General features: G+C 43.8%; 1 protein-coding gene across 4 annotated transcripts; it reads left to right on the plus strand.

Annotated features, from left to right (window-relative positions):
- The first annotated feature begins 1,282 nt into the window (after positions 1-1,282).
- Positions 1,283-26,393, plus strand: SLC16A1 (solute carrier family 16 member 1). 4 transcript variants are annotated; one of them, XR_012655694.1, is made up of 6 exons: positions 1,283-1,340; positions 13,522-13,779; positions 20,197-20,340; positions 20,847-21,719; positions 22,545-24,724; positions 24,775-26,393. XR_012655694.1 is itself a non-coding variant. In XM_032802586.2 (5 exons), the coding sequence occupies exons 2-5, from the start codon at positions 13,563-13,565 to the stop codon at positions 22,835-22,837; spliced, it is 1,527 nt and encodes a 508-aa protein (XP_032658477.1). In that variant the 5' UTR covers positions 1,283-1,340; positions 13,522-13,562; the 3' UTR covers positions 22,838-26,393. The 4 variants fall into 4 exon arrangements, 3 of the variants coding, with proteins under 3 accessions (XP_032658477.1, XP_032658496.1, XP_032658485.1); XM_032802586.2 differs by having other exon boundaries at positions 22,545-26,393; XM_032802605.2 differs by lacking the exon at positions 1,283-1,340 and adding an exon at positions 7,734-7,820 and having other exon boundaries at positions 22,545-26,393.
- The last annotated feature ends 981 nt before the right edge of the window (positions 26,394-27,374 follow it).

The following is a 27,374-nucleotide window of genomic DNA, read 5'->3' on the forward strand; positions in this document are numbered from 1 at the left end:
CCGTTACAGCCACACACTAAAACCATCTCCTTGAGTGGCATGGAGCCACCGACTGAGCTCGAAATTGGTGTGAGCATCGATACTAACAATTTTCCAGCAGCTGCCCCACAATACACATTCTCTTAGTGACCACACTGGTCACTATTGTGAGCTTCACTGCCCAGGGGACAGAGTCTGGAAGCCACCTCCATCCCTTTAAAATAGCCTTTGTATTTTTGAAATGCCTTTTCCTGGCTCCCAGCTCGGCAAGCACAGCCAGCAGTACTCCCTTGTTGTGTGCAGCTGCCCAACTGACCATGCTGTCTCCATGCTCTAGACATGCTCTTGTCTGGAGTAGGCAGGGGGTACTAGGTCTTCTCTCCACAGGCCCAGAAGAGGCTGACAAGCACAGCTATGGACCAGCCATAGAAATGTGGATATCTGAGATCAGCCCCAGTGCAGCATGAAAGTGAAGGAACTGCACTAGGCATACTATGAGGCGAGGAGCAAAACAATCTGCTTTTGATTATTTCTGCCCTGCAGAGGTCTGGCTTCATGCTTGTTAAATACAGTAATTAAACAGAAAGCTTCATATAGTTACTTTAGCAAGTTCTGCAGTGTGGACTGGAGACTGTTCCCCTAGCAGTGATATGTGTACATGTATATATAATTTTTTAGTGGTGTGTTTAAATCTTGAAGATACTTAACACCTTTTGTCATGTGATTTGATTCCTGTTACTGACTTGGACAGACTTTAAAGATCATTTAATAGGAAACTTTTCTCTGCAGTTTAACCTTCTAGGGTCTCATGTGACATCTCTATTAGCTCCTCACTTTTTTTTCTCTGCTACTTCACCTACAATATCATCTACAACCACTAAACTTTCTATTCGGTGAGCCTGGGTAACCTCAGAGAATGGTCTAATCCACTCCAGTTCCCACTTAGTTAGAAGGCAAATTGGCTGTAGGTGACTTCAGGAAAATGCTTGTTAACACTCTCCAAATCTTCTGGTTCTGTTAAAATTCTGTTGCAAACCTGCTCTTTTTCTCACTCCTTGTCAGAAGGTGAAATATTCAAGAACTAGGTAGCTAGAGTGAAAGGGATCGATTCTTCACTTGTCTGGAATGAGGGATTGGCAGTTATGGTTCATGTTGATAATGTTGGTTGTATTTGCTGGGTCACCAAACACTTGACACACAAAGGGTGCTCATTAGCCATGTCATAGAATCCTAGGTTTAGAAGAGACCACAAGGGTAATCCAGTCTAACCTACTCCCCCTTTTTTTCCCTCCTTCTCCCTACCAGGAGGAGCTGAATCCGTCTCCCTGGTCTATGAGAATCTTCTGAATCCGCATCACAAGGTGTGTGAGCCAAGGAGTGTTTCCACAGGCAGCAGATGTTCAAATATAAAAAAGGCTCATGTTTTTTGTGATCTGTCTTTGAGTCACTGCCTGGGCCTCTTACAGTCTCATCACAGCAGGGAATCTATGGCATTCATCTCTCTGACCCAGAGATTCACTCTCCTCTCACTAGGGCCTGGGGTAGAGTCTGCTCCCACATTTGACTCATGAGTTCTAGCATGTTTCCCTAGGACATCCTTAAGAATTTTACTCCAAGCTTAAACAACATCCTGCCCTCCACTGTGATTGGAGAGAGTTTGCTTTAGCCAACACTCATAGGCTGTTTTAGTAAGGGATGGTATAAAGTAGGCAACAGATCAGTAAGGGAATCTGTGCCAGTCTAACAGCTGGCACTGATAAGGATGTGAGGGTGAGTGGGTAGCTCCAATACTTCAAATCATACAGTTTTACTCTGATGAGAGTATCACAGCTTCTGGAGGCTGCTTTTTTGGACTGCGGATAAGAACAGCTGCTTTCTGGTCTGCTTTAGGAGTATTGGGTGCTGCCTTTGGGCATTTATCAATCTATACCCTGTGGTTTGTGGATTGGAGTGCGTCTCAAGAGATGCTGGCCATTCTTAATACAACCGCCGGCCTGGCTGGGGGTGTGTGTGTGTCATTACTTGTGGGACAAACTAAACTGATAGCATGAAACAATGAGTGTGGTCTGCAGCTCTTTCTGTGGGCTGATGTCCTTAAGTTCTCTGAATGCCTGTTGCTGACCTTATCTCATCCCTTGCACAAATACTGTGGTCGGGTAGGTCCTCAATTGCCCATTGTGTAGTGCAGAGCCCTTGTGAGTCACATGCAGCTGGGTTAAACCCCCAGCTAGGGGTAAGGAGTGGACTTTTGTCCCCTGACCTCATTCTCTAAATCAGCTTAAAACCAGCAAAATTGGTGTCTTATTAGCTTGCAGTGAGCCCTAATTCAGCTCCTTCCTGCCCAGGCAAAGGCTGTTGCGTTTGAAGTGATAAACCGCTCCCAACTGGAGAAAAGGCCTGTGACTCGCTCAGGAGCACACCTTCTTGTTGCAAACCAGTAAGGAAATATGCTTTCTTAGGGTTCTTCCAGACTAAGCTAATGGCTGGGGGCAGAATTCCCACCTGAATTTGCACTGTGAAACACTACCCCTTGCTCTGTGACGTGTACTGGCTGGCGGATAGGCAGCTATGTAAACTAACCTTGTGATGCAGAAGTGATGTGGGGGCAAGTGCTCTGCATTCTGCTAGAATTGGGGGGATGTTGTATAATGGGTTCATTGCTTAGCAAATCCGATATTTAACAAGTTACCACAGAGTAGCACTTCCTGTAGCTCACTTATTTCTTGTCTGATCTCAGATGTCACTGTTTTGTAATGGTTGCTATTAGCAGTTACGCAATCAGACTTCGCTGAGCAGACTCCGGATAGTAACTTCATTATATTTCACAGCAGTAAGACTTGGCTTTGGTTCTTTAGCAGGCCTCTGTTTCCATTCTCATAGGAGATTCTCTAGACCTGGGAATGAGTTTGGGTTGCTTTAAATAAATAGGATATCTCCATTAATTTATCTCCTAGAACTGGAAGGGACCTTGAAAGGTCATTGAGTTGAGTCCAGCCCCCTGCCTTTGCTAGCAGGACCAAATACTGATTTTGCACCACATCCCTAAGTGGCCCCCTCAAGGATTGAACTTACAATGCTGGGTTTAGCAGGCCAGTGCTCAAACCACTGAGCTGTCCCTCCCCCTTTGCAAGCCCTCTAACAGAGGAATGCATCTGATTGGGTTCTAGCATGTGGTCTGTAAATTAAGGTGAGAGAATTCTGACACTTGTAGTCTCTCTAGGCTGAGATGAGATGATTGTAACTGATTCCTTTTATTCAATATGGGGGATGTGCTATGGGTGCAGGTTTTTCTTGTGGGGGGAAAGGGCAGGCTTGGGAGGAGCTGGCATGGTAGAGACCAGCTGTTTATGGATACAGGGAGGGAAACTATCAGATGGGACAGACTCAACCTCTCCTACCCTCTCACTGGGGGAGGGTAGCTGAGTGTGTGTGGTGGGGAGGGGGCCTGGGCTGGATCTGGCAGAGGCTGGGTGCACTTGGCTCAAGTTGACATTCTGTGAGAAACTAAAGTGTGATTGAAAAGGAAGGGTAAGGTTTTCAGAAGTGCCCATGTTTCTAATCTGGACATGTTAGAGATGCCTGCTGGCTGCTTTGGAAGAACAGGGTGCTTTTAAAATGCTGCATGGGGAGCAGGAAAGAAGTAGAAGATGAAACCAGTTGCATTTTCCATGTGCTCCTCTTCCAAAAGAGGGACTCTTCCTGTCCAGCTGCTGGTGCTGTTCTTAAGGAGCAATGAACACTGCATGTTGCTTCTTAGTACAGGGGCAAGGCTCTGAATGGAAAGCAGAGCTAGGCTTGCTGAGATGCCATGCCTCTGCTAATGCCCATATTTACTGGTGTATTGTACAGCTAACACCTGGCTCTGAAGTGCTAGATGCTGTGTGGCTATTGCTCAGATTAAGTTAAACTGGAGGCAGCTGGATTGGCTTCTGCAGTAGCAGGAAGAAGCAAAATATTTCCCAAGTGCATGAGGACATAATCAGTGGGAAGATAGACAAACATAAATAAAGCCTGATAAAAGCTTCTTGCTCAGGAATGTATTTTAGAATGCTGACCATGGCTTTAACAGGTCAATGGCACACCAGATCTTATGGCCCCAGGGGAAAAAAACACCACGGTTGGCTTTAGTAGAAATAGTAGGTAATCCTTGTTCTAGTGGCTGTGGCTCTTTTCTAGTTTCCTCTGAAGTGTAGACAGTGAGAATCGGGTTAAACTTCACAGTTGGTGCTAGAGGAGCCAAAGGAAAACTTTCTAAAACAGCAACAGGAATAATTCCTGACTGCCAGCACCCTCTGCCAACTGAGCCAGTCGCTTCACCTCTCTGTCCCTTCCCTGTCTTGACGTAGCCTGTGGGTTTAGATTGTAATCACTTTGGGGCAGGGACTGTCTCTGTCTGTGTGTTTAGACAGCACCCAGCACACTGAGGCCTTTCTGTTTGCTGGGACCTTCTTGTGCTACTGTACTACCAAAAAAACCCAAACACTTGTGTCCAAACAGTGTAAAGCATGTGAAATTGATGTGAATCTCTACCAGGGAATTCTGGGGAGGGAAATTCCCATTGATGGGAGCTTTAGTGGAGAAAAAGGCCTGGCAGCTTCTAGCAAGGTGCTACTTTGTGTGTTAAGCTTTGCTCCAAGCAGTCTTGGCCTCTGTCTCTGAAATAGGGCTGAATGTGGTTTGTCTGAATTTGAAGCAGATTGGTGCTCAGAACCAGTTCAGCTGCATACTTATTGTTAGTGACAGGTCACGGGTTAGTCAGACACCTCAGAGCAGGATTAGTATATCGCTGCCTTGTCTACACTAGAGTTTGTGATGAACTCTGGGAACAAAGTTTTGAGTCCTGTCCACTTGAAATTCTTTGTTTTGATTGCAAGTCAGAATGGTGGAAGGCTAGCCCCTCCCCTGCAGCTACACCGCTGTGTGGGCAGTGTTCTGGGCGGTGGGGTTGTGGGCTCCTGCAGAGCAGCATGGTAGCGTGTCTGGCTCTGGCTGGGCGGCGTGGTTGCCAGACATGTGGCTCTGTGTGGCATGGTAAGGGGGTCGGGGCCGGGGGGTTTGGATAGGGGTGGAGGGTAGTCAAGAGAATGGGGAGGAGGGGTTGGATAATGTGGGAGTCCCAGCCTGTTCAGGTTTGGTAGGGGTCAGGGGATGGGGACAGGGGCGTTGGATAGGTATAGTCCCGGGGTGTATCGGGGAGGGTGGGAAAGGGTCTGGGGGGGCAGTCACTGGGTGGGGAATGGGATGGTTAGATGGGGTGGTGGAGGTCTGGGCGGGGGCGGTGTAGGCAACAGGGAGTGGGGGGCTTGGATAAGGGTGGGGGGTCCTGGGAGTGGGCATTCAGGGGACAAGGAGAAGTGGGGGGTTGGATGGGATGGGAGTTCTGAGGGGGGGCAGTTAGAGGGTGAGAAATGGGAGGGGGTGGGGGCCAGGCTGTTTGGAGAGGCACAGCCTTCCCTACCTGACCCTCCATCCAGTTTTGCAATCCCAATGTGGCGCTCAGGACAAAAAGTTTGCCCACCCTTGCTCTATGGTGATGACTTCTAACAGTTCAGCAGATGGAGTAGATGAGGTGCCTGCTTGCAGGATTCTGTATAATTTTATACAGAAAATTAACAACAAACACGCGCCCTGAGGACTCCCTCCTGGTCCTAGTTGTGAGAAGGCTACTACTGTGTCTTTCATAAAAAGGCACTGTAAGGAGATTTTGTGAAGGGCTTGCTGCAGAAATATTTCATTGCATTTTGCAGTGGTTTCTAAATGAGAGCTTCTGTTTTTGGCTGTGGAATTCTGCCAAGCTGGGATTTTCAGTATACAGTAATTTACTGCGTGGTAAAAATACCCATCCTGGATATTCTGCTTTTATACCTCCAAATAAAACAAAAGGGGTGACTATCGCAGTCAGAAGGACCTGGTGCTAGCTACATGAGGGGAGTAGATTCCTGCTTGCTTCCAGAGTCTGCAGCCCTGCATGCCAAAAAGGAATTCAGTCTAGCTCTTATACCACTATTTGCTACAGGGGAGGTGGAATGCAGGGAGGAGAGGTTGCCTGAGGCTAGTCTTTCCTTGGATTTGTAAAGGGTTTACAACATAGAAAATGCAACACTTGCAGTCCTTGCTTGGTCTCATCAGCTGTAAATACTTCAAATGTGGCTACTTTAATGCCTAAATAGGGCAAACTGTAGCTGACTGCTTTGCAGCTGTGAATTTGAGTTCTAAACACGTCTGACACGTAGCAGCTCTTCCAAAACAGAACTGGAAGTGTCATAACTATTACTTGGGTTTTTGGGAAACGCTTCACGTTGAATTGACTCCTATTTTTAGATGTGGTGTTTTCCTTTGGCTGAAATTTCTTCCATGTGAGGGTAGAAAAGAAAATAGGAAAGATAAAACCTGAAACAGGGTTGAGAGAAACCTTTAAAACTGGTCTTCTCATGGGCTTTTAATGCTTGAGGGGAAAGGTTGTAGCATGCAGAATTGGTAATGTAAATCAGCCCTAATTGTCTTGTCTGGCCCTATTCTCTACGAATTTTGCTTGGTAACTTCAGATCTAGTGGAACTCCTACTTCAATCTAGTGTTAGCAGTGCATTGAAATTTCTAATTCTCTTTTTGCTTAGATTTAAACTGGGGAGAGTGGGGGAGAAATAGCCTACTGAGAAGATCTGTTGCTCATCAAATGTTGCAACCTTAGTCTGTGCTGTGAAGGGGGGGAGAGGGTTTCTGGGGAAGGGGAAAGAAATGTATCCAAGTCTGAGTAAGATCAGTCAGTTTAGTAATTTTCCAGAGTGGGTAAAAGATTAATCTCTCAGTAGTCTCATCCTCAAATGTTGTACTGGACTAGTCAGTCTTGGTATAACAGCAGCTGAAAGGGGAGTTCAGTGAACCTTATAAACGCTCAGTATGACTAAAAATAAGAGATGGTTAGAAACTAGTGCATGAAATCTCTGCTGGAAAGTGACATTAAAAAAACAAAACATACATTTGTTTAGATGCTATTGAAAGTTAAATTGTACAGAAAAAGCTAACAATCCTTATGGACTAAGTGCTTTTGGTATTGAGAGTGAAAATGGCCCAAAATGTTGTGATTTTTATGTGATTGGGACGTTTGTGGTTTACCCTGCACAGGGCCTTCTCTAACCCTCTTTAATCTCAGCTTTGGTTGTAAGCATGTCTTGTCAGCCACGTGAGCGTTCAGTTTGAATAGCACTTGTGTCTGTTGCTAGCCATTGTGTAGCATCTCATTTTGCTGGAGAAACGGGCCACAAATCTGTAAATCCTGAGCTCTTTCCTGAATGCCTGTGTGCTTTAATCTGCATTAAAGCCCCAATTTATGTGACTTTCCCTCTCTATTGAGTGAGCTCAGTGGAAGCTGCAGTCACCTGACATACAATGAGAAACACTCCTTTTGGGCTTGGAAGCATAGTTCAACTAATGGGGTTTATTTAGGGGGAATACCTTGTAAATGATTCTTTTGTCAGAACTACAAGGTGACTTGGTTCTGCCTGTGACGGTCATGTGTGTTGGCCAAAAAGCTGTCTAAATATGTTTCTAGCAAAAAAAGAAACAAGTGGTGGCTGTGTCAAACTGACTAAACAAGTCTTAAAGGTTTAATTAAAACAGTCTCCAATGCTTTGTTTCCTCTTGCTGCTGCTGTATGCTGGTTCAAGGCACAAATGCCTGAAAATGAACTAGTATTAGGTGACTTCTGAAAACCTTACCTCCAGTTTTGATCCAGATTATGCTTCCCATGAGATCGCCATTCATGATACTTGGCGTGATAAGCAGAAGTTTTCTTGATCTTCAGGAGTCCTGGCTAGTGTCCCCAAGGCACCTCTCAGCTGGGGTGAGTAGATCCAAGGTCCCTTGTAATCTGCAGGTGGATGGAACTAAATTCTGCAATTGGGTTTTATGCTTCAGGCTGCAAATTCTGCATTGGCTTCATTTAGATTAAATAAAGGTTTTTTTAATTGATCAGGTAGGAAAATGAACAATATGTTCTGTATAGTGGTCTCTTCTATTTTTAGGTGAAATTTAGTCTATGTTGCATTGTCCCTGCACTTTCAGTTCTTAATATGCATCATATCGATGTTGTAGGAGCTGCTGGAGGTTTTGGACACTGTGGAAAAGGAAGTTGAGACTTTTGGCACTCTGGCGGGTATCAAGGCAGTATAGGACAGTGGAATAAGCACACTAGCTGGATGCTCATACTAACTGAGCGCAGGCCCAGACTGCAGGGGGAAGTCAGTCTAAGCTACACAATTTGGATTACGTTGGTAGCGCAACTCAAGTTGATGTCGCTTAGATCTACTTGCTGCAGGGTCCACATTATGCTATGTTGATGGGAGATGCTTTCCCATCGACTCTCCTTAGTCTTCTCATTCTTGTGGAATACTGGAGTTGACAGGAGAGCGATCTGCATTCGATTTAGTGAGTCTTCTAGACCTGCTAAATCAACTCCCAGTGGATTGATCACCACAGCCTCAAGCCAGTCATAAGTGGAGAAAAGCCCATAGTCATATGTGAATTAATCTTCAGTTACCATTGAATGAATGCATTGCTACAAATAGGGCCGTTTACCCCTCTTGGAGCCGTTGTTTCAGGCTGCCCACAGGTTCAGGAAGACAATGCCATGTCTGTTTATATCCAGTCAGCCTTGAAAAATATCTCTGTAACCACAGACTAGAAAGTCTTTCCATCTTTTCATTTAACATATAGATTGTGGAGCACAACTGCTCAGCAAGGGGTGGATTCTGTGCCAAATTCTGCAGTAGCAGAATGCTTGGAACCCTCTGTCATAAACAGATAGCTAAGGGTTAATGTCTCTTTCACCTGGAAAGGGTTAACAAACAACACCTGACCAGAGGACCAATCAGGAAACAAGATACTTTCAAATCTCAAGGGAGGGAAGGCCTTGGTTGTGGGTTTGCAGTGTTGGCTTGTGTTCTCTCGGTCCTGGACAGGACTAGAAGGTGAAACTAGTTTCTGCATCTCCCGCTACGATCTTTTCATTCAAATAGTGAGTAAGTAAAAAGCGTGGTATAGGTCTTTTTTTATTTGTTTTTTTTCATGTGCAAATGTTGTTTGCTGGAAATATTTCATATGTATTTTTCTGGATAAGGTGTTTATCATTTGTTATAAGCTAATAGACCCTGTATTTTCATTGAATTCGAGACAAATTTTTATGTTCCCTTCTTTTATTAAATTTCCTTTTTTTTTAGAATTATTGATTTTGGTTATCTTGTATAGACCTCTCAGGGAAGGGAGTCTGCCCTCACAGGGAATTGGTGGGAGAAGCAACAGACAGGGGGAAGGGAAATCTGCTATGTTCTCTTCCTCTACGGAAAGAAGAGGGGGGAAGGGAAGTGGGTATTTCCTTTGTTGTGAGATTGCAAGGACTTGATGTCTTGGGGTCCCAGGTAAGGTTTGGAGACGAGCTAATCAGGGCTCCACCAAACGTCCTGATTGGTGGCGGATCTAAGCTTGGTAAGTTAAGCTTGAGGTATTCATGCTAGTATCTCATTTTCTGGCTCTAAGTTCTGATTTGGGAAAGAATATATGAATGAAAATACATTAAAAATTTCCAGCAAACTACACACTCAATAGCATAAAGAAAAACAATAAAAGACATAACGCTTTTTACTTACTCACTATTTTGAATAGATAAGAGACTGTAGCAGAGAGATTGCAGAAACCTGGTTTCACCTCTAGTCCTGTCCAGGACCCAGAGAGCACAAAGCCAAAGCCAAACCCAAAACCCACAAACAAAGGCTTCCCTTCCTTGAGATTTTGAAAGTATCTTGTTTCCTGATTGGTGCTCCGGTCAAGTGTTGGTTGTTAACCCTTTCCAGGTGAAAGAGACATTAACCCATAGCTATCTGTTTATGACACCCTCTCCTCACAAAGTTAATACAAGGTGCAGTTTGCCAGAGTAGGATTAATCTCTGTATGCTATCCTGCCAGGGCGTGCTTATGGGATCCTGGAAGAGCTTCCCAGGCCTGAGAGATGTCGTCTTTGTGGAGCATTCTGTTATCACTGATATAGTTGTTCTGTGTTTTGGGTTTGCAATAGCACAGGTGCAGTGACTGCTGGCACACATAGGCCAACTGACAAATATCTGATCCTTTTTTTTAAAGGATGCTTCTATTTCCTGCTTAAAGATGTGCATGCCTCTGAATTTCCTCCATGGTGACTTTAAAGAGCCTGTCTTCTTGTGGGGTGGGGAGAGAAGTGCTCACAAGATTACACTGTAAGTCCCTAGCAGATCTCATGTGCATGTGAATGTAGCAAAGCTGTTATTTGAAGGGGTGGGCTGGTTAGTCTGTGGTTCCTGTCTGGGGTGCTCTGATTGTCTTGCTCTGTATCCTGGGTCCGAAGCTATTGGGTGCTGTTCTGAACTGTCAGTATAACTGGAGCTCAGCATGTCAATAGCTTTATAGCATGTACCCAAAAAAAGGCACTGGCAAACATATAAACAAACAGCATTTACCCTCAGTGCATCTGCACCTTTCAAGTTCTTCCATCCTCTCCCTACATTGTTGCTGTCAGCACAAATGTTCTGCTCTCTCTCAAATTGTGCGTGATCTTTGTTTCAGCTGCTGCTTGTGGTGAGAGGCATTCAGTCAAAACAAGGCCATCATCATATGAAATGGCGATGTCCATCCTTCAGCATGGAGCTCTACCTTCCGCATGACATCCTCCCTGCAATCTGTTATTTGTGAGCAGCTCTTCTTCCTTTAGCAATACTTGCCATGACAAAAGACCAAGGGAAAAACTTTAGGGATCTTCAGTCTAGGGACACAAAAGTGTGTCAAAATACTAATTTCCTTTGACTTTCTTGGGCTCATAATGAAAACTATCTTACAACTATACATTGTAGGGTTGTTATGGCCCTACAGGGAGGTCACAAGTCAGTTCAGTTTGAGAACAATTAAGGTTGGTAGGGGTGTAATTTTACTCAGTATGGCCAAACCATGACACTGGCCCCAAAATATCATGAGACTATTTAAAAAACAAATAAACATTCTACTCTTTATATTTGTCTGCTGGTTTCTGAGCCTTTGGCATGAATTTGTTTTATACATTTGAGCTTTTCTCTGCAACCAGGATGGCTAGAAATGTACTACTTTAAAAATGAAAGTTGATGTACTCTTGTAACTACATGATTCTAGGAGCTGGGGCTTTACCAAAACCAACGAATAGCATGAGATTTGTGATTAAAATCCTGAGCACAGAAAGCACCGCTTTCCACCCTAGGGCATTCACTCCCTCCTGTCCAGTAGAGAGGGTGATGAAGTAGCAGAATTGTATTTAAGAAGTGAGTCAGAGAAGAGAGATTGGGAAGGATGAACCAAATGCCTAGAAACTGCCAAAGAGTAACTGGAAAATCTCGCAGGAAATCCTTGGTTGTTTTAGCCTGTGAAATTAGACTTTAAAGCACCCTGAATTATATGTAATGGGATGGCCTGATAGTGAACCTGCAACATGAGCTGCATCGAAGCAGACAAGAATTCAAACCCTATGAATTTTTTGGAGAGCATGTAGGCACCTATTGAAACGTTCCATTGTTATCTGTCATTGCTAAGTTTAGCTGCATTTAGTGACCTTCAGAGGTTGCTTTGCGTACAAGCAGAATAGAAACATTGACATGATACCTAGCTCAAGGAGAGATGTTTGTTTCTTCTCTGAGGGGCACATTTCAATAATCTGATGATATATTTCCTGTCTCTTCCCACTCCCACCCTCATCCCTCCCCTTTTGATAGTGTTAAAATCCGACTCTCTTTGGATATAAGAGGAGAGTCCAGCACTAACTTCTAAAGCAATCTCCTTAGGAAAGGCTCTTGGGGTTGTTGTTAAATTGTAGAGTCAGTTGCTTGACTGTACTTTGTGGTGTTATATTGTTATGAAATATACACAAATAACCAATGTCAGTCGGGTTTATTAATGTGGTACAGGAACAAGGTTCTATATGAAACCAGTTTCCAAAGAACATGTCCTGTGCCATGATGTTCACCTTACACAGAAAGTGTGCTCTCCAAAGTTACTTCTCTAAAGCCATCCTTGTTTACCAGTAAAAGGAACTGCATACGTCATTTGAGACTGGATTGAATTAATCAACGACCTATCTTGTTTGGTACTGGTAGCGTGGTGTACCCCTTTGTCTTTTGTTCTACACCCATGCATTTCAGGTCATGATGCTCCCTTATTTTTGTTTTGAACACATGTCCTGGTACTAAGGGGCATGAAGGCACCTCTTAAACTTGCATGGGTAACTCCTTTCCTGTTGCTATGAAGACATCCGTCAGGAAAACTGTCAGTATCAGATCTACTCAAGTCAAGACTTACTTTAGCTAATGCAAAGTGTTATGGGATACTTAACATAAGTGTACAGGATTATAACAAAAGTACAGGGCAATGTGAGCTATATAACTGCTATACTGATTCTTCAAATGCTTAGAATGTATATTGCAGGTAGTACTATCAGCATAATATGTGTTCTAGCCAGCATATTAGTCAACAGTGTGCACTTAACTTCCTATAGAAAACAAAACCAACTTCCCAAATTATTTCACACTCCAGTCACTTTCTAATTTGCCCTGACGACTACTCTAACATTGTCCTCCTCTGTGGTAAGATTGGCGCCTCCCAAGGCTAGTGTGCATTTCCTGTGCTGCCCTACTTCTGCAGTAATATATCTTGTCTTTTCCCCCCACTGTGACAGATAGTGAACTTATAATGGCTATGTGAATGTTAAAGCTTAGTAGAGGAAATGGATACTAGCCAGATTGGAGGCTCAAAATAGAATGAATTTGCAAAAATGCACATAATATCGTCTCTTAAAAAATAAATGACAATGCATTATTGTGTTTTTACAGCACTGTTGCTTGCCAAATGCCCTGGCTCTACAATAACTGCATGTGCAACCCCTGCACTTTCCAGAAGCAAGACTTTCAATGCTCCCAATAACTCAGCACTGCTGCCCAGTCACACAGGTTTATTGTAGGGTTGATCTGTAGCTGGCAAGGAAGCTGCCTTCCATTTTCAGCTTTCAAAGAGTTATCTATGCTTTTAATTCACTGCTTATAAACATCTTATGGCAAAGCCCTTCAAAAGCTTCTTTTGAGTGACTGTCTTGAGACACCTTTCAGGAGCCTGAGTTTCTGAATGTGCTGGGCACCCACCCTCTAAAAATCTGCTCTGTTCAAGGTGTCAGGTTGAGAATCTAAAAAGCAAGGCACCTGGAATCTTTAGTCGTCATTGAAAATATTTGCCTTTTATTATTTTAAATGTGTGGTGGTCTTGATTCTTGTTGAATCCCTCAGGTAACCTTCTTGTCCCCATTCTAACTCCCTTAAACAACTTCTGGGTTTCACATGAGTGTTGCATCCAATTCTGATCCATCATTGATGGGGAATTCTTCTGTGTTGGAGGAAGCCAAGAAGAGTGACCGTTGGACAGCTCCAGGGACCTCCTTCCTCCTAAGGACTCTAGAGTAAAATGCTGTTGTATTCTTTACTAAGTGCTGACATCTGTGTTCTCTGCAGATCTTTGAAACCCAGCTTAATTGCCACCAACTTCACTCAAGATGCCACCAGCAATTGGAGGCCCTCAGGGATACACCCCACCAGAAGGAGGATGGGGATGGGCGGTGGTCATCGGAGCCTTCATCTCCATTGGCTTCTCCTATGCATTTCCCAAATCAATTACTGTGTTTTTCAAAGAGATTGAAGTCATCTTCAATGCATCGAGCAGCAAAGTCTCCTGGATCTCCTCCATCATGCTGGCTGTTATGTATGCAGGAGGTAAGCAAGCAGACTAGAGACAACAGGGAGGCGATTGTTAGTTCTGTGTCTGATTTAATGGACTCTTATTGTATTACCTTTCTTCAAAACACTGATAGGAACTGACTGTTTCCCATTTGGGTGAAATTTTCTAAACGGGTTTGTTTGGAGAAGTTTGGCATAAACTTTATTTAATGCCCAAAATGTGAAAATCAGGTTAATCTGTCCTGCTCCTCTGCAAAGCTATAAGTAAAATCTTTCCAAGGAATTAGGACTTGCGTCATTCTGCACTTGCCCTCATTAGAATGTAGCTGTGACATTTTGTCTGCTTCTAACATCTACCAGAAGACCAGCGTATGATGCTACAGGGAATACAGGAGTCCCTACAGAAAGTTGTCATAGATGGAAGAAATTGCAGCTTGCAGAGCTGATTCTAAACACAGCAAATCAATAGAAGTACACACTGTGGTGTGGCCAAAGGTAAAGTGATAGATGTAGGAACAAAGAATGCAGATTAGGATTTTGGGGGTCATGGTGGATAATAGTGGAACATTAGCTCTTTCGGCCACAGTGGCACCCTGGGAGCTGATGTGATCCTGGGATGTATAAATGGGAGTCTTGAGTACGAGTAGGGAGGTTTTTACCTCTTTATTTGGCACTGGTGTGACCCCTACAGGAATAGTCTGTCCAGTTCTGATGTTCACTGTAGAAGAAGGATATTTGTTAACTGAGCAGGGTTCAGAGAAGGGGCATGAGAATGATTAAAAGATTGGAAAACCTGCCTTACAGTGATTGACTCTAGGAGGTCAATTGATTTAACTTTACAAAGAGAGTAAAGGATGGACTTGCTCAGTCTGTAAGTACCTACATGAGGAACAGAGATTTGATAATGGTCTCTGCAGTCTAGCAGACAATAGTATAACAAGATCCAATGGCCAGAAGCCAAAGCTAGGCAAATTCAGATATTTAATAATTAGGGTTGTAACCATTGGAACAATTTTTACCAAGGGTTGTAGTCTATTGACAACTTTTAAATCAAGATTCCAAAGGAGGGGCTCTAGTTAAAACAAAAATTTGGGGAGGTTCTATGGCCTGTGCTCCACAGGAGGTCAGACTAGACAATCAGTGTTCCCTTTTGGAGTTACCTATGAATTTGTACTAGCTAAGGATCTGGCCCGAACACAGCAACTGCTCTTCCTGTAACTTTTTTTTTCTTTTCAATTTGTTTCTCACTTCTAGTGCTGAGAAATCTGACCTGGTCAAAGTGAGTGCTAGTTGCCTGGGCTAACTTTAGCAAGGGCATTTTGCAACCTACGGAAAAGGATTGTCTCAAACTCCCCTTTTAACAGCAGAAAGATGGCAGCAGGGATCAAAAGTATAGGAAACAATTGGACAAGGCAAACAGTTATTTTTATTTTTAAATGCTGGTGAAGACCCCCTCTCCACATCTTGGGGGTTTGGACAGATGGGGGCAAGACTCCAAATCACCTCCAATCTTACATTGCTTTCCTTAAATAGGTAACTTCCGATCACATGGGGGAGGTGGGTTCTTACCCTCGTCCTCGCTTCCTCAGTATTCTGTAGCAGTCTGTGAATGTGCAAGGTAAACTCTGGCTAAAAGAAGCTCCCACTGTGACAGCCATAGTGTGTCCACCCCAGAGGCAGCTCTGAATATTGGTGATTGTCGTGCTGCCGCTATCCCAAACTGGCAAACCGCCTGACTCATATTTGCATTTGTGCATCAAAAGCAGCTGACCACAGGAGCTGGGCATGAGGCTTTTCCTTGGGGGAACAGTCCCTGCTTTGTCCTAGCTCAGCTAGTGAGGCAACCGGCACATCTCCCTGCCTTCATGTTATAACAAGCTTGTAAATTGTAACTGACTTAATGAGACCTGATGTAGGCCGTTCCCTGTCTCTCTGGTGGTCCTGATAATGTGTTCTCTCAAACGCTGTTGGGAGCCGATATGCAGAAGGATCAGTAATGGCTAAAAGAGACATGGCAAAGTGGAACAAGTCACCTGCTCTTGGAACAAAACTCTGCTTAATTTTTTTTTTTTCTAAAGTGATTTGCCTCTCTCCCTCAGTTGCCAGGCCTTAGTGTTGCTCCATCACAATGATGGCTGCAAAGGTCTTAAAATCCCCAGAGCTCACCAGTGCCTGGTCCTGCAAACTGGTTTGTTAATGTGTATGTGACCCAAGTGCTGTTTTGCACTATGGCCCGAATTTGAAACTGTCTATAACTTTCCAGAGCAGGAATGCTCCTCTGTAATAGCTTTGGTGTTTGACTTAGGGGTGGTACAAGTATACACAGTCACTGCATTACTGCTTTCAGGCTTTCCACAGCTCTTACAGTATGGACCAAGAGCTTGTAAAGAGAGAGTTAAGTAAATAATAAACTCTGTGTGCCTTAGTGTTAAGCGTTAGTCACCAGATGTGACATCAGTCCCACCCCCTTTCCCCAAATAACTCTTTTCTTGTAACTTTAGGAGTCTGACTAACTCTCTCATTACAGGAAGTAGGGGTGCTTTGCATACAAAGTCTACTTCTTAGTACCTCTTTGGAGGAAGTTCCGGAGGTGTGTGTGACATTTGCAAGGGCATCTCCTCCCCCACCCCAGACAGACTGTACTACTGCTCTGCATGCTTTTTCACAGATCTGCAGAGAACCAGCAAGAATACTAAACTCTGCTTGGCTGAGCCTTTGTTGAGCAGCTACAATGCATGGTCTGTTCCTCCCAGACTTCTTTGGATCCTGAGAAGCACATTCTTGAAGGAACTCAATTTTCTTCATAATGTCTAAAGGATGCTTTGTTCTGGTGAAAGCTACCAGATTGACCAAGGGACACAGGGAATTGGTCTCTTTCTCCAGAATAAGAGAGGAATGGGCAGCAGCAAAGCAAGGCCTAATTCTGAACTCTTGCTAGTATGACATTGTTGTGACTCAGCTGAAGTCCATGGTCAGAGGATAATTGGGCCTATGCTGTGGAGGGCACTTGGGGTCAGATACTGGTTTGTATTCGTTGCTTTGATTTTGGTCCAAGTGAGTTAAAGGGACACAAGTTAATCATTTGAAATGTCCTTGTCTCAGTTACTAATAAAACAAGGAGAAAACATTTTAATTTCACTTTCTGCTCTCTTTTCTCAACACTGACAATAAAAATAGACTAGTTGGTATTTTGTTAAGTTTCTGTCCAGTTTTAAAGGTGTGTGCTACAGCGCTGCCACAATCTTTGAGCTTTTGTTTAATCAAACCCCAAAATCCCCGTCCCATTGGATTGGGGAAGGGTACTTGAAGATACTTAAGCATGGCCGAGTGTCGCATCCAGCACAGAGCACTTTGGATCTGGCTCTTGCCTTCAGCAGTTTTGGGTTTATGAAGCCTAAATTTTGGGCCTAACTTGACATGAGCATTGCTTTTTGCCACAGTAAGAGCTGACCTCTTAAAGCCAAGCTTAACATGCTGCTCCCTGACAATATATCAGCAGGCCTTCAGTCCTGCTGTTCCCTGGTATGTAATTAAGGGGCAGGGTAGTTTGCAGTGCTGTCCTCAGGATCTACTCCAGGGATATCAGGGAGTGGTTTCACGTTCAATGTGCAAATCTTTCAAACTTTGCTAAACTCCTGGTGTGTTCTGCACGTTGGGTGGGGGAAGGAGGGAGTGTCACAGCCTCTGGATGCCGTGCCACAGATGTGAAAAAGAAGAGTCAGTCCTTATGGATTTGCACTGGGCCTTGGCTCAGTTGTTCAACTCCAATTTCAGAGGTTACTTACAGAGACTGTTCAGTGCTCTGTGTGTGTTGGGAAGTATCTACATGGGCACTGTATGTGATGGAGGATGTAGGCCAGTTGGAATCCTGCTGGGATTTCAGAGCGCCTTGGCTCCACTTAGGAAGCCAGATTGCTGACACCACCACTGGATCCTCTTCAAACGTTTTCTAGGTTCTGCTCAACTAGAGGTGAAGGACAAGCCACATCTGAGTAGCTGGGAATAACATGTTGACCTTGCTGTCTGTTAATGGGGAAACCAGATCTGTTAATGTTCAGTGGGTGCTCATTCAGCTTATTTAAATACATTTTAATGTCTGTAGAGCATGCACTACTGTATCTGATCACTGTTTACTTTGGATCAGGATTTCTTGTAGTGAAGCATTTTAAACTGTGGGTGCACACAGCAATCTGACTTCTCAAACATTGGCGGAGTAATTAAAATAACAAATGAACAAAAATTCCTCCCCTGCATGGAAATGTTTCTGCTGGAGGGGCTTTGGAGCTGTGGCTACTCCCTGGCTGTGCATTCAACACACAGCTAGATGCTAAACATCCTGTTACTTCTATTACCCTGTCTGTGCTCTCCCACTTGCTCCTGTGTTTCCTCCACGTTACTCTTGATCTGTAAGCCCACTGGGGGCAGGGATGCTTGCTTACCATGTATTTCACAGTTCCTGGCATAGTACTGCCCTGATCTGGCTGACTCCTTTAGGTGTCACCATAATGTAAATGATCTATCTCATTTGGATGGTTGCAAACAGGCTAGACCTACATATCCCAGTTTGGAAAACTGCAGTCTGATCTTCAGGACAGAAATATCCCCAAAGAGTGGACAGCATCACATGCAGCACAAATAAACACAAGCTCTCTTGTTTCAAAGTAGCTGTGGGAAAGTTTTTTTTACAACTGCTCTCCATCCCCACTCCCCCTGCCCCTTGCTTCTTTTCATGAGTAGCTTTAATGAAAGTTCATGTTACTATTTTCTTTGGGTATAAAGGGGAAGGAGGGGGAGATTTTTTTCTTGTCCTGCCCTCCAAGCCTGAGAAGTTGAGTATGTACAAGTTTAAAAGGTTTCTCCTGGGATATAAAGGAGCGCATGCCACAGTGCTGTAGAGGAAGACAATACTCTGAGCTAGTGAGACTAGCTAGTGCAGGAAATGAATCATGCTGATGTTTCAGAAGCTGTGCTGGTCTGGTGGAGGCTGTCACACCTAGCATCACAGACTGATTCAGATGTCAGTTGGTTGAAGGCTTTAAAGAGCAACTGATGACTCTTGAAAATTTGGAAAAAACCCACTTAGTTTAGGGACCATCCTGCTTTTTCCTTTCTCTAGATTGGTAACATGCATGCAGACAAGATTTCCATGTGATTGTGGCTTTTATGTATAGAACTCCAGTGGAAAATAAGGAGCAGGATCTAACTAAAACAGATCATGGTTTCACAGTGGTGGGATGGCTTGACTCAAACGTTCAGGTTTCCATCAAGCTTCTGTAGCTGAAGCAAAGTGAAACTTTAAAACAACAAAAAAAACGCAGAACCAAATTTGACTCAGTTTAAACTCCAGCCTCACTTGAGGACTGTTCTTTCTGTTCTGACTCACTAAAGCATTTTACAAAATCCCTTCAAACCTCCCCTTGTGCCCCCATGTGCACTTGATATTTTGGAACCAACCACATCTAAAAGTTCTTACTAGAGAATCTTGCCCAACATGCAGGCTTTTGAAAATGTCTGTTCTGTATACCATGACCCCCTCCTGGCGCGGGGGTGGGTGGTAATGACCAGCTTGTTGCACACAGCATATTCAGGGGTGTTCATGTGTTGGGAGACATGTGGTGGGTTGTTTGAGCCACTCTCAGAACAGCTAGAGTTTGCATTAGGGTTCAGAGAATAATAAAAATAACTAGCTCCTATATAGCTTTGCATCATGAGTGCTCAGTGCTTTCCCAAGGAGTCAGCATGGTACCATCCCTGTTTTATAGATGGGGAGCCAGAGGCCCAGGAAGGGGAAGTGACTCATCCAAGGTCACCCAGCTGGCCAGAGGCAGGAATAGATCCCAGAAGTTCAGAGTCCCAGTGTAGTGCCTTATCCACTAGGCCACACTGCCTTGGAAGGGATGGGTGGGGCCAGATCTTGTGTCTCAGAGCTATTGGGAAAAATTAATTTGCAGTATAACACCACTGAATTCCCGGGAGTTACACCAGGGCTTAATCTTCCCCCTTGTGTCTCTATAAACATGGGGAGGCAGAATTGCATCAGTTCATATTTGTGAGGCTCTCTGCAACCCTATGGACTTACAAACTTCCTCAAACTCTGCAAAGAGCAGAGTGGACAGGCTCTTGCAGGGGAGCCAGTGCAATGTTCCACTGTGAACTGTTTCAGTCTGGATTCAAAACAGCCTGGAACATCGTGGTCTGGAGGGAGATGTCCGAGCACTTAACCCAACATGGCCTTATGTCATCCACCTCGCTCTCCTGTGCTTCTATACTGCCCCTCCCTCCTCTTGACATAAGAGCAATGGCTAATGCTCATCTTAATCATCCATGCCCAGCTTTCACTGACTCCTGAAGCTAAACCTCTATGCAGTCCTATTAGTGTCCATCTGCTTTGTAATGCATGCATACCAGCAAAGATGTCTTCCCTTTGGGTAACTCTCCTTTGATCTCTTCTAGGTCCCATCAGCAGCATCCTGGTGAACAAGTATGGCAGTCGGCCAGTAATGATTGCTGGGGGCTGTCTGTCCGGGTGTGGCTTGATCGCAGCCTCTTTTTGTAACACTGTGGAAGAGCTATACTTCTGTGTTGGGGTTGTGGGAGGTGAGTGGTCTCTTCATGTTTAGGGTTAGAATCATAAAAATTCAGCTTAGCCTTGTCCTGAATCAGTATATAAATTGCTATATATCTATACACGTTCTGAATCGGAGATCCTCCTCAGCGAAAGATGTTTGTATCAAAGGAGATAATGTTCTGGTACTTAGACATCCCCATCCTATCTCAAATCAGACTTATTTCACACTAGTAAACTTCATTATCTCTTGTATCCTGGAACTTCTTCAATTCTGGCTCTAAAAAAAAAAAAAAAAAACCCCAATAGTTTGCTCACTAGCAAAATTGGCACCTTCTTCCTAGATCACTGAGAATCTGTAATAACTGGCTAAATCCTGCTGTTAGTTACCCCCTACATAACTTCTGAGGTCAGTGCAAGTTAAATTTAGTATAATGTGAGAAGAACTCAGCCCAGTATCCAGTCCATTAATCCCAGAATCTACAGATGTGCAGAGATCTCTCATTTTTAAACTCACATGTATTCTCTTATTTTCCAGGTCTTGGGCTTGCATTTAATTTGAACCCAGCCTTGACCATGATTGGCAAGTACTTCTATAAGAAACGTCCATTGGCCAATGGATTAGCTATGGCAGGTAGCCCTGTATTCTTGTCTACACTGGCCCCCCTGAACCAGTTTTTCTTCAGTATATTTGGCTGGAGGGGGAGTTTTTTAATTCTTGGTGCCCTTTTGCTGAACTGCTGTGTAGCTGGATCTCTGATGCGACCTATAGGCCCCAAGCCAGATCAGCTGAAGAAAGAGGTCACAAAAGAAGTATTGCAGGAAGCAGGGAAGTCAGCTATGAAAGCGGATGAAGGAGCTGGCGATGCCAGTGTGGACCTTATTGCTGGAAAGACGAAGAAGCAGAAGCTCACAGTTTACCAGAGGATTAACAAGTTCTTGGATTTGTCCCTGTTTACACACAGAGGCTTCTTGCTCTATCTGTCTGGCAATATGATTATGTTCTTTGGACTGTTCACTCCCTTAGTCTTCCTCAGCAATTATGGCAAGAGTAAACAGTTTGGTAATGAGCGGTCTGCCTTTCTGCTTTCCATTCTGGCCTTTGTAGACATGGTGGCTAGGCCTTCCATGGGACTGGTGGCAAACACCAAGTGGGTCAGACCGAGGGTCCAATATTTCTTTGCTGTCTCTGTGGTGTATAATGGACTGTGCCACCTCCTGGCACCCTTTTCCACCACCTATGCTGGGTTTTGCATCTACGCTGGGTTCTTTGGATTTGCCTTTGGCTGGCTCAGCTCTGTCTTGTTTGAAACACTGATGGATTTGGTTGGTGCTCAGAGGTTCTCCAGTGCTGTCGGGCTGGTGACAATTGTGGAATGCTGTCCTGTGCTCCTAGGACCACCTCTCCTAGGTAGAGTATATTTATGTACCTCCTGGGGTGCCTGTGTACTGTGAGAATACCAAGGGGGGAGGGAACAACTGCTGCTCCTTCCCAAAGGACACTTGCTGGGAAGGCTGAGAATTGAAGGCACAGAAATGCGGAAAGGCATGAGGGAAGCCAGAACACACATGGGAGGGCTCTTCCCAACAGGAATGGCCAGTGGTTATAGACATACTAGAGTGTGTGGGGATTATATCCCAGTGCAGGGAGGGTCTTCCTGCAAGGAGAGTGTCAACACTCTTTCTACATAAAATTTCAGGGTCCGTGGGAAGTTTCTCAGAGTTTTTCCCCTAGAGCAAAGCAAACTTGGGTTTTTAACCTTGGGGAGATGGGACTAGAGTGACAGCTTGGATACCCTGGTTGAAGAATGTCACCCGAAAAGCAGGTTTTCTAGGAAACTCTGGGGGACTCCTAGGCAGTTTTGTAAAATAGCTGGATTTTCTGGTCTACCCAAACCAAACCAAAAAAAGACTGCTACTAACCAAAAAAGGGGCTCTTATGTGAACAGCCTCTTCCTTGTGGGTTTGCTTTTAAAATGTAAGCTGACATTGATCAGAGCTTAGTGCCATGTGCATTGCCATTTTACCAGCACTACATTTGATTAACACTTAGATAAGGCTTTAAAAAAAACCTATGTTTTTAAGCAGAAATTGTTCTTGTGGCTGGATGCATGTACATGCACACACATTACGAGTTAGACATCTGGGGAGAGCTTATGCATACTAGCTTAGAGTGATTCCCGCTGTATCGTGGGAGATGGTCAGCCACATAATGTTGTCCTCTCTGGTCCATCAGGTAAACTCAATGACATGTATGGTGACTACAAATACACATACTGGTCATGTGGAATCATCTTGATCGTCTCTGGGATCTACCTGTTTGTGGGAATGGGCATCAACTACCGGCTGTTGGAGAAAGAACAAAAGGCAGAGGACAAGCTGAGAAACGAAGGAAGAGAGGAGGAAACAAATATCGATGAGGCCGAGAAACAAAAAGAGGCCGAGAAACAAAAAGAGGCAAACGATGTGGCCAACGTGTCGCAGAAAAACACAGAAGATAGCATAAAAGAGGAGGAGAGTCGCATGTGAGGAACTGAGTTTAATCCTGGAGGGTTGGAGGAAGTGCTTTTCCTTTAAAACAGTGTCTGGGGAAAATGCTGTGCTGATAGTGAGCAGTCATCAGAAGTGTATAAACCAGGTGTTCATTTTTAAACAAAGCTCTCTGTTTTTCCATCTGGATTCAACAGCGGTAACAGCTACATGTGCCATATCCTCTTACTTGGGTGGGAAACTTTTTTTTATATTCTTGCTTTTTTTAACAGTAACGTGAATGTACTAATAGGTGCCTTAAAGTTTCCACCTCTAGACTACTCTGGAAGAGCCTTAACGCGACTCTGTAAACCATGTTTCAGTTAGTTTTGTGATCTGCTTAGGGTATGTCTGTTTTTTAAAGCCATAAAAAAGGATACTGGATATTTTGAGGCTCAACTGGCTTCAATGCTGAGTCTAAAATGAATACTGCTTCACATACTTCTTAACTGCCAGACTCTTAGTGGAAGTTGGGATATTTTTGGGGTGGGTTAGTGGGAGGGGCGGTCTTAAAACAAGACAAAATCCAAACTCCTTTGGATGCCAGACACCACCTGGCTCTATTTGTAGGCTTTTCTAGCACCTCTTGAAAACATTTTTATCTACTGTAGTTTTTTAAACATCCCCCTTTAGTTAAATTTTGATGGAACACTTGGGTTGGAGTTGATGACTGAAATTAATAACTATCTTCACTCCACTCCTTTTGGGGTGGAGCCTCATTTTATTGTGATCATCCCATTTTCATAAATGACACTTGCTGATGCAGGAAGGTTTCAGGTTTAGATCATCTCACTTTTCCTAGGCAAAGAAATTTCCAAACTCTGTCTTTGTGATGCCTCTCTTTAAAGTAACACTATGAAACCAAATGGGTACAAATGCAGAAGGTTGAGTTGTTTAGTTAGGAACCTGCTTTAGTCATAACTAAAGGAATCAATGCTGGTATGTATCTGGTCTGTGCATTCGTCTTTCCAATCCTATCACTGAGTGTAGCTTTGGAATTGGAAGTCTTCCGCTGCTGCTTCATTTAGGAAATCAGCATCTCTACCAGTGTGGGCCAGTACTACTGTGTCCCTTCCTCTTCCCCTAGCCCTGACCCTGAGCTTCCTAAGAGGTGGCATTTCTGTCCTGAGTCTTCCTTTAGACTATGCACCCCCTCAGTAAAATCGAGCATTCTACTCTTCATAGAGCTCTGTTCCAAACAAGATGTTGCAAAAGGCTTGCTGGCCTTCTAGGATGGATCCCACTCCTTCCGAAGTCAACAGCAGAACTTCCAAATGCTTCAGTGGGAGTGGAGTTGGCTTTTAGCAAGGGGTTGTCAGTTCTGTTACATACTCTCAGAGCCTCTCCTGTGTTCAGAGCATGGTTGACTCCCTTACTGGTATGGATCTGGTCTTGAGTATGTGGCATATTGTCCTGTGCTCTGAGGCCTAATATTTTGCACACTAAATGGGGCCAGATACAGTCATAATCTGATACGCCCGTGAGATAAAATAGCTAAAGCTGCGTAACTGCCCTGTAAAAAAACTCTACTTGCTCCTGTTTAAGTGAGAATTTAAAGCAATTTCTAACTACTCAGATCAAAGATTCTTAAGGGGGAAGGGGAGGATGTCTTCTGTTTGTACATATTTATTTTCTTTAGCACTGGTAAATACCACAGCTTGCGTGAAGAGGGTTAAGCAGATGGCCCGTGACCCATAGGCTCCTGGTGCTTGTGTTTTAGTGGATGTTAAACAGATATCCTGTAAGACTGAGGTTTTTGGGTTTTTTCTAATAAACTTTTGTATAATTCACCCACCAAATGTTGATATTTTTCTTTTCCTAGTCAAATATTTTAGTATGTTTCATAGCCACATTCTAGAGATGTACCAGTTGGTGTGTATTTGGTAGGTTTTTAGGGGGAGAAGCATGTGGGATATTTGAAGTTACAGATTCTTCAGGTTGGCCTCTAAGAGGTGGTGGTGTAATGCAGTTCACCTAATCCATGCGCACTGGAAGGCTGTGGCAAGAGAATAAGCAACAAAAATAGAACTTCAGTCCTTCCCTTTGAAGACGGAAGAAGTGTTTCTGTTCGTAATGTGGTTGGTACAGTGAGTGAACTGCATTTCTTGCTCAAATCTCTTTAAAATGACAAGTTAACTTTAAACTCTTACTGGTGTGAGACAAAACTTAATTTCACAGAGAAGCATGTTGGGGATCATCTGAGCTGCATTTCTTGTGAGATTAAGTCAAAGCAGAACAAAAACAGAACAAAAACAAAGACTTGTATGTCTGGAGAATACAACACACCCTGATGCAAACTTAGTTTAAAACTTAGACCCACAAAGCTCATTGGAAAGTAAAAACACTAAAGGGAGTGTTCCATTCCAGATACTGACTGCTGTAGCTCCAGTGAGGGCTGAGCGTGTTCACACACCTTATACTTTTTTTTTTTAAGAGGTTTACTCAACTGCAGAAAGGTTTTTGTATGTGGGTAGATTGTAGCCCCAGATGGTCAGTGACTCTGCACACAGTGATGCCACTGCCTTACTTGGTTTTAGAGATGATTTTTAGGGCTTGTCTGTGCTTACTGGGGGATCGATGAGCGCGTGGTTGATTTAGCAGGTGTAGTGAAGATCCTCTAAATCAACTGCAGATTGCTTTCCCATCAACTCATGTACTCCACTGGATCGAGAAGAGTAGGGGGAGTTGATGGGAGAGCGTCTCCCATTGACATAGCGTAGTGTGGACCCAGCGATAAGTAGATCTAAGCTATGTTGACTTGAGTTACGCAATTTCAATTACGTGAATAGCATAGCTTAGATCAGCTTTTCCCTGTAGTGTAAACAAGGCCTTAGAAGCTGTTCATGTTGTCTTGGCTTTTAAAAATATATAATTTGTTTTAAGAAAAAGCCTAAGTATCTGAATTTCTTAACAAAAACCCTGAATGTTAAATCAGCTGAAGGATAGGGGGTTTTGATGAAACAGAACCTCATCTGGTTCCATAATCTATCCTGGGAAATCTTCCATAGTTCTATTAAAGCTTCCTCTCTCCATTGTCGTCTTAGGTTTTACCTGGTCAATTTTCATATTCCAGAAACTTTTTTGAACGATAACTTTGCTGAAGAACTGAGTTTGCACAACATAAAATTCCAGACAAACAGTAGTGAGGGTAGTTCATACAGATCTAGGGCTAGAAGGTATAAAGTTGAAACTAATTTTTTTGAGACTTTTTACATACGTACAACATACAGCAGGTGGCCTTAGCTTTGTCGCTTGGAGCCCTGGACAGTATTACATAATGAACTGTGATGTCCTCTGCCCTGTTTCCTTGGCTGCTGATTTAGTGAGTTTGTTTGTTTTTTTTAATTGCATCTATTCTAAACCTACAAAAGGAACAGGTCAGGGTGTTTTCATACTCTAGAATAACGTTATAAAGCCAATAGAGTATTTTGTATAAACAGATTTTATTGTACTGTATTGAGCTGTGACCTTGTAAAACCAAGATATTGTGTATGTTTATAAATTCCATATGTCTGTCATTGTTCACACTGCAATAAACTAACCTTAAAGAGCTGAAGGTGTGGTTGCTGTTCTCATACATACGAGGAGACAAATTACCAGCTGCTACATATTCTTGCACTTGGTTTGTTCTTCCATTTACCGCACAATGGAGTCTTGCCAGGTAAATTGGAAACACTAAAAATTTCACACCAATGAGGTACCAGATTGACCCCTAGAGATGAGGTTCTGTCCCCAGCTTGAGAGTCTTCCCCACCAGAGTGTCTTAGCCGTGACCTAGAGGGACTAGTTCAATGGGGAATTGCTTGCCATGGCCCTTTCAATACCTGGTCCTTTCCACAAGGTTGCCACTCATGGTGATGTGAACACCTAGAACTGGATCACTAGCCAGACATATAGTGACAACTCTTGGTTGCTACCTCGGACTGGAAACTGGTGCTGGGCTTGCTGTGGGTTCACTGCTTTTCTCTTGCTTGGAGGAGCTATGAAATGGCTGCCCTGTGCCCTCTTGCAGTCTTGGCCAAAGCAGTGTGCTTTCTGTATCTTTAATCTATCTTACACAGTGCCATGCGTATTAGAGCCTCTTAGGTGGTGTCTTTGCTGCCAAAAAGCTTGGGGTGGAGGTTGTGGGGTTTTTTAACAAGATAATGCAGGTTAGCAACCCTTCCATAGAATCCTAGTGGACACAATGCACTGTAGTTCTCTCCATGAGGTGACTTGGTGACGTCAACACCGCATTGCACCACCCACTGCTTCAGGTGGAGCTTGCCTTGGTTTACCTAGTGGTAAAACTACTGTGCCTTGCATCCACTAGGACTGCATGGTGGGATAGCTAATGTGCACAGTTAGCATAGGGAAAACATACTTCTAGCAGGAAAGAGAGCCCATGATTTTTAAGGAGCTCTTGGCAGATGAGGGTGGAGTGCCTCTTACGGTAACTTACTGTTCAGACTTCAGGAAATCTAATATTTAGCTGAAGATTGGGCTGTTGGACTTCCTTGTGGGATAAGGCTTCGCTGCTACCTCTGCTCCCATTTCC

This window comes from Chelonoidis abingdonii, chromosome 4, assembly GCF_003597395.2.
Source record: "Chelonoidis abingdonii isolate Lonesome George chromosome 4, CheloAbing_2.0, whole genome shotgun sequence".
Lineage (NCBI taxonomy): Eukaryota > Metazoa > Chordata > Testudines > Testudinidae > Chelonoidis > Chelonoidis abingdonii.

What these genes read in the sequence shown, in the direction of transcription:
- SLC16A1 (XM_032802586.2), top strand. Translation starts at nt 13,563, where the DNA reads ATGCCACCAGCAATTGGAGGCCCTCAGGGATACACCCCACCAGAAGGA. An exon ending in GGCTGTTATGTATGCAGGAG is followed by an intron (nt 13,780 to 20,196) that starts GTAAGCAAGCAG and finishes GATCTCTTCTAG; the next exon opens with GTCCCATCAGCAGCATCCTG. An exon ending in CCTAGGACCACCTCTCCTAG is followed by an intron (nt 21,720 to 22,544) that starts GTAGAGTATATT and finishes CTGGTCCATCAG; the next exon opens with GTAAACTCAATGACATGTAT.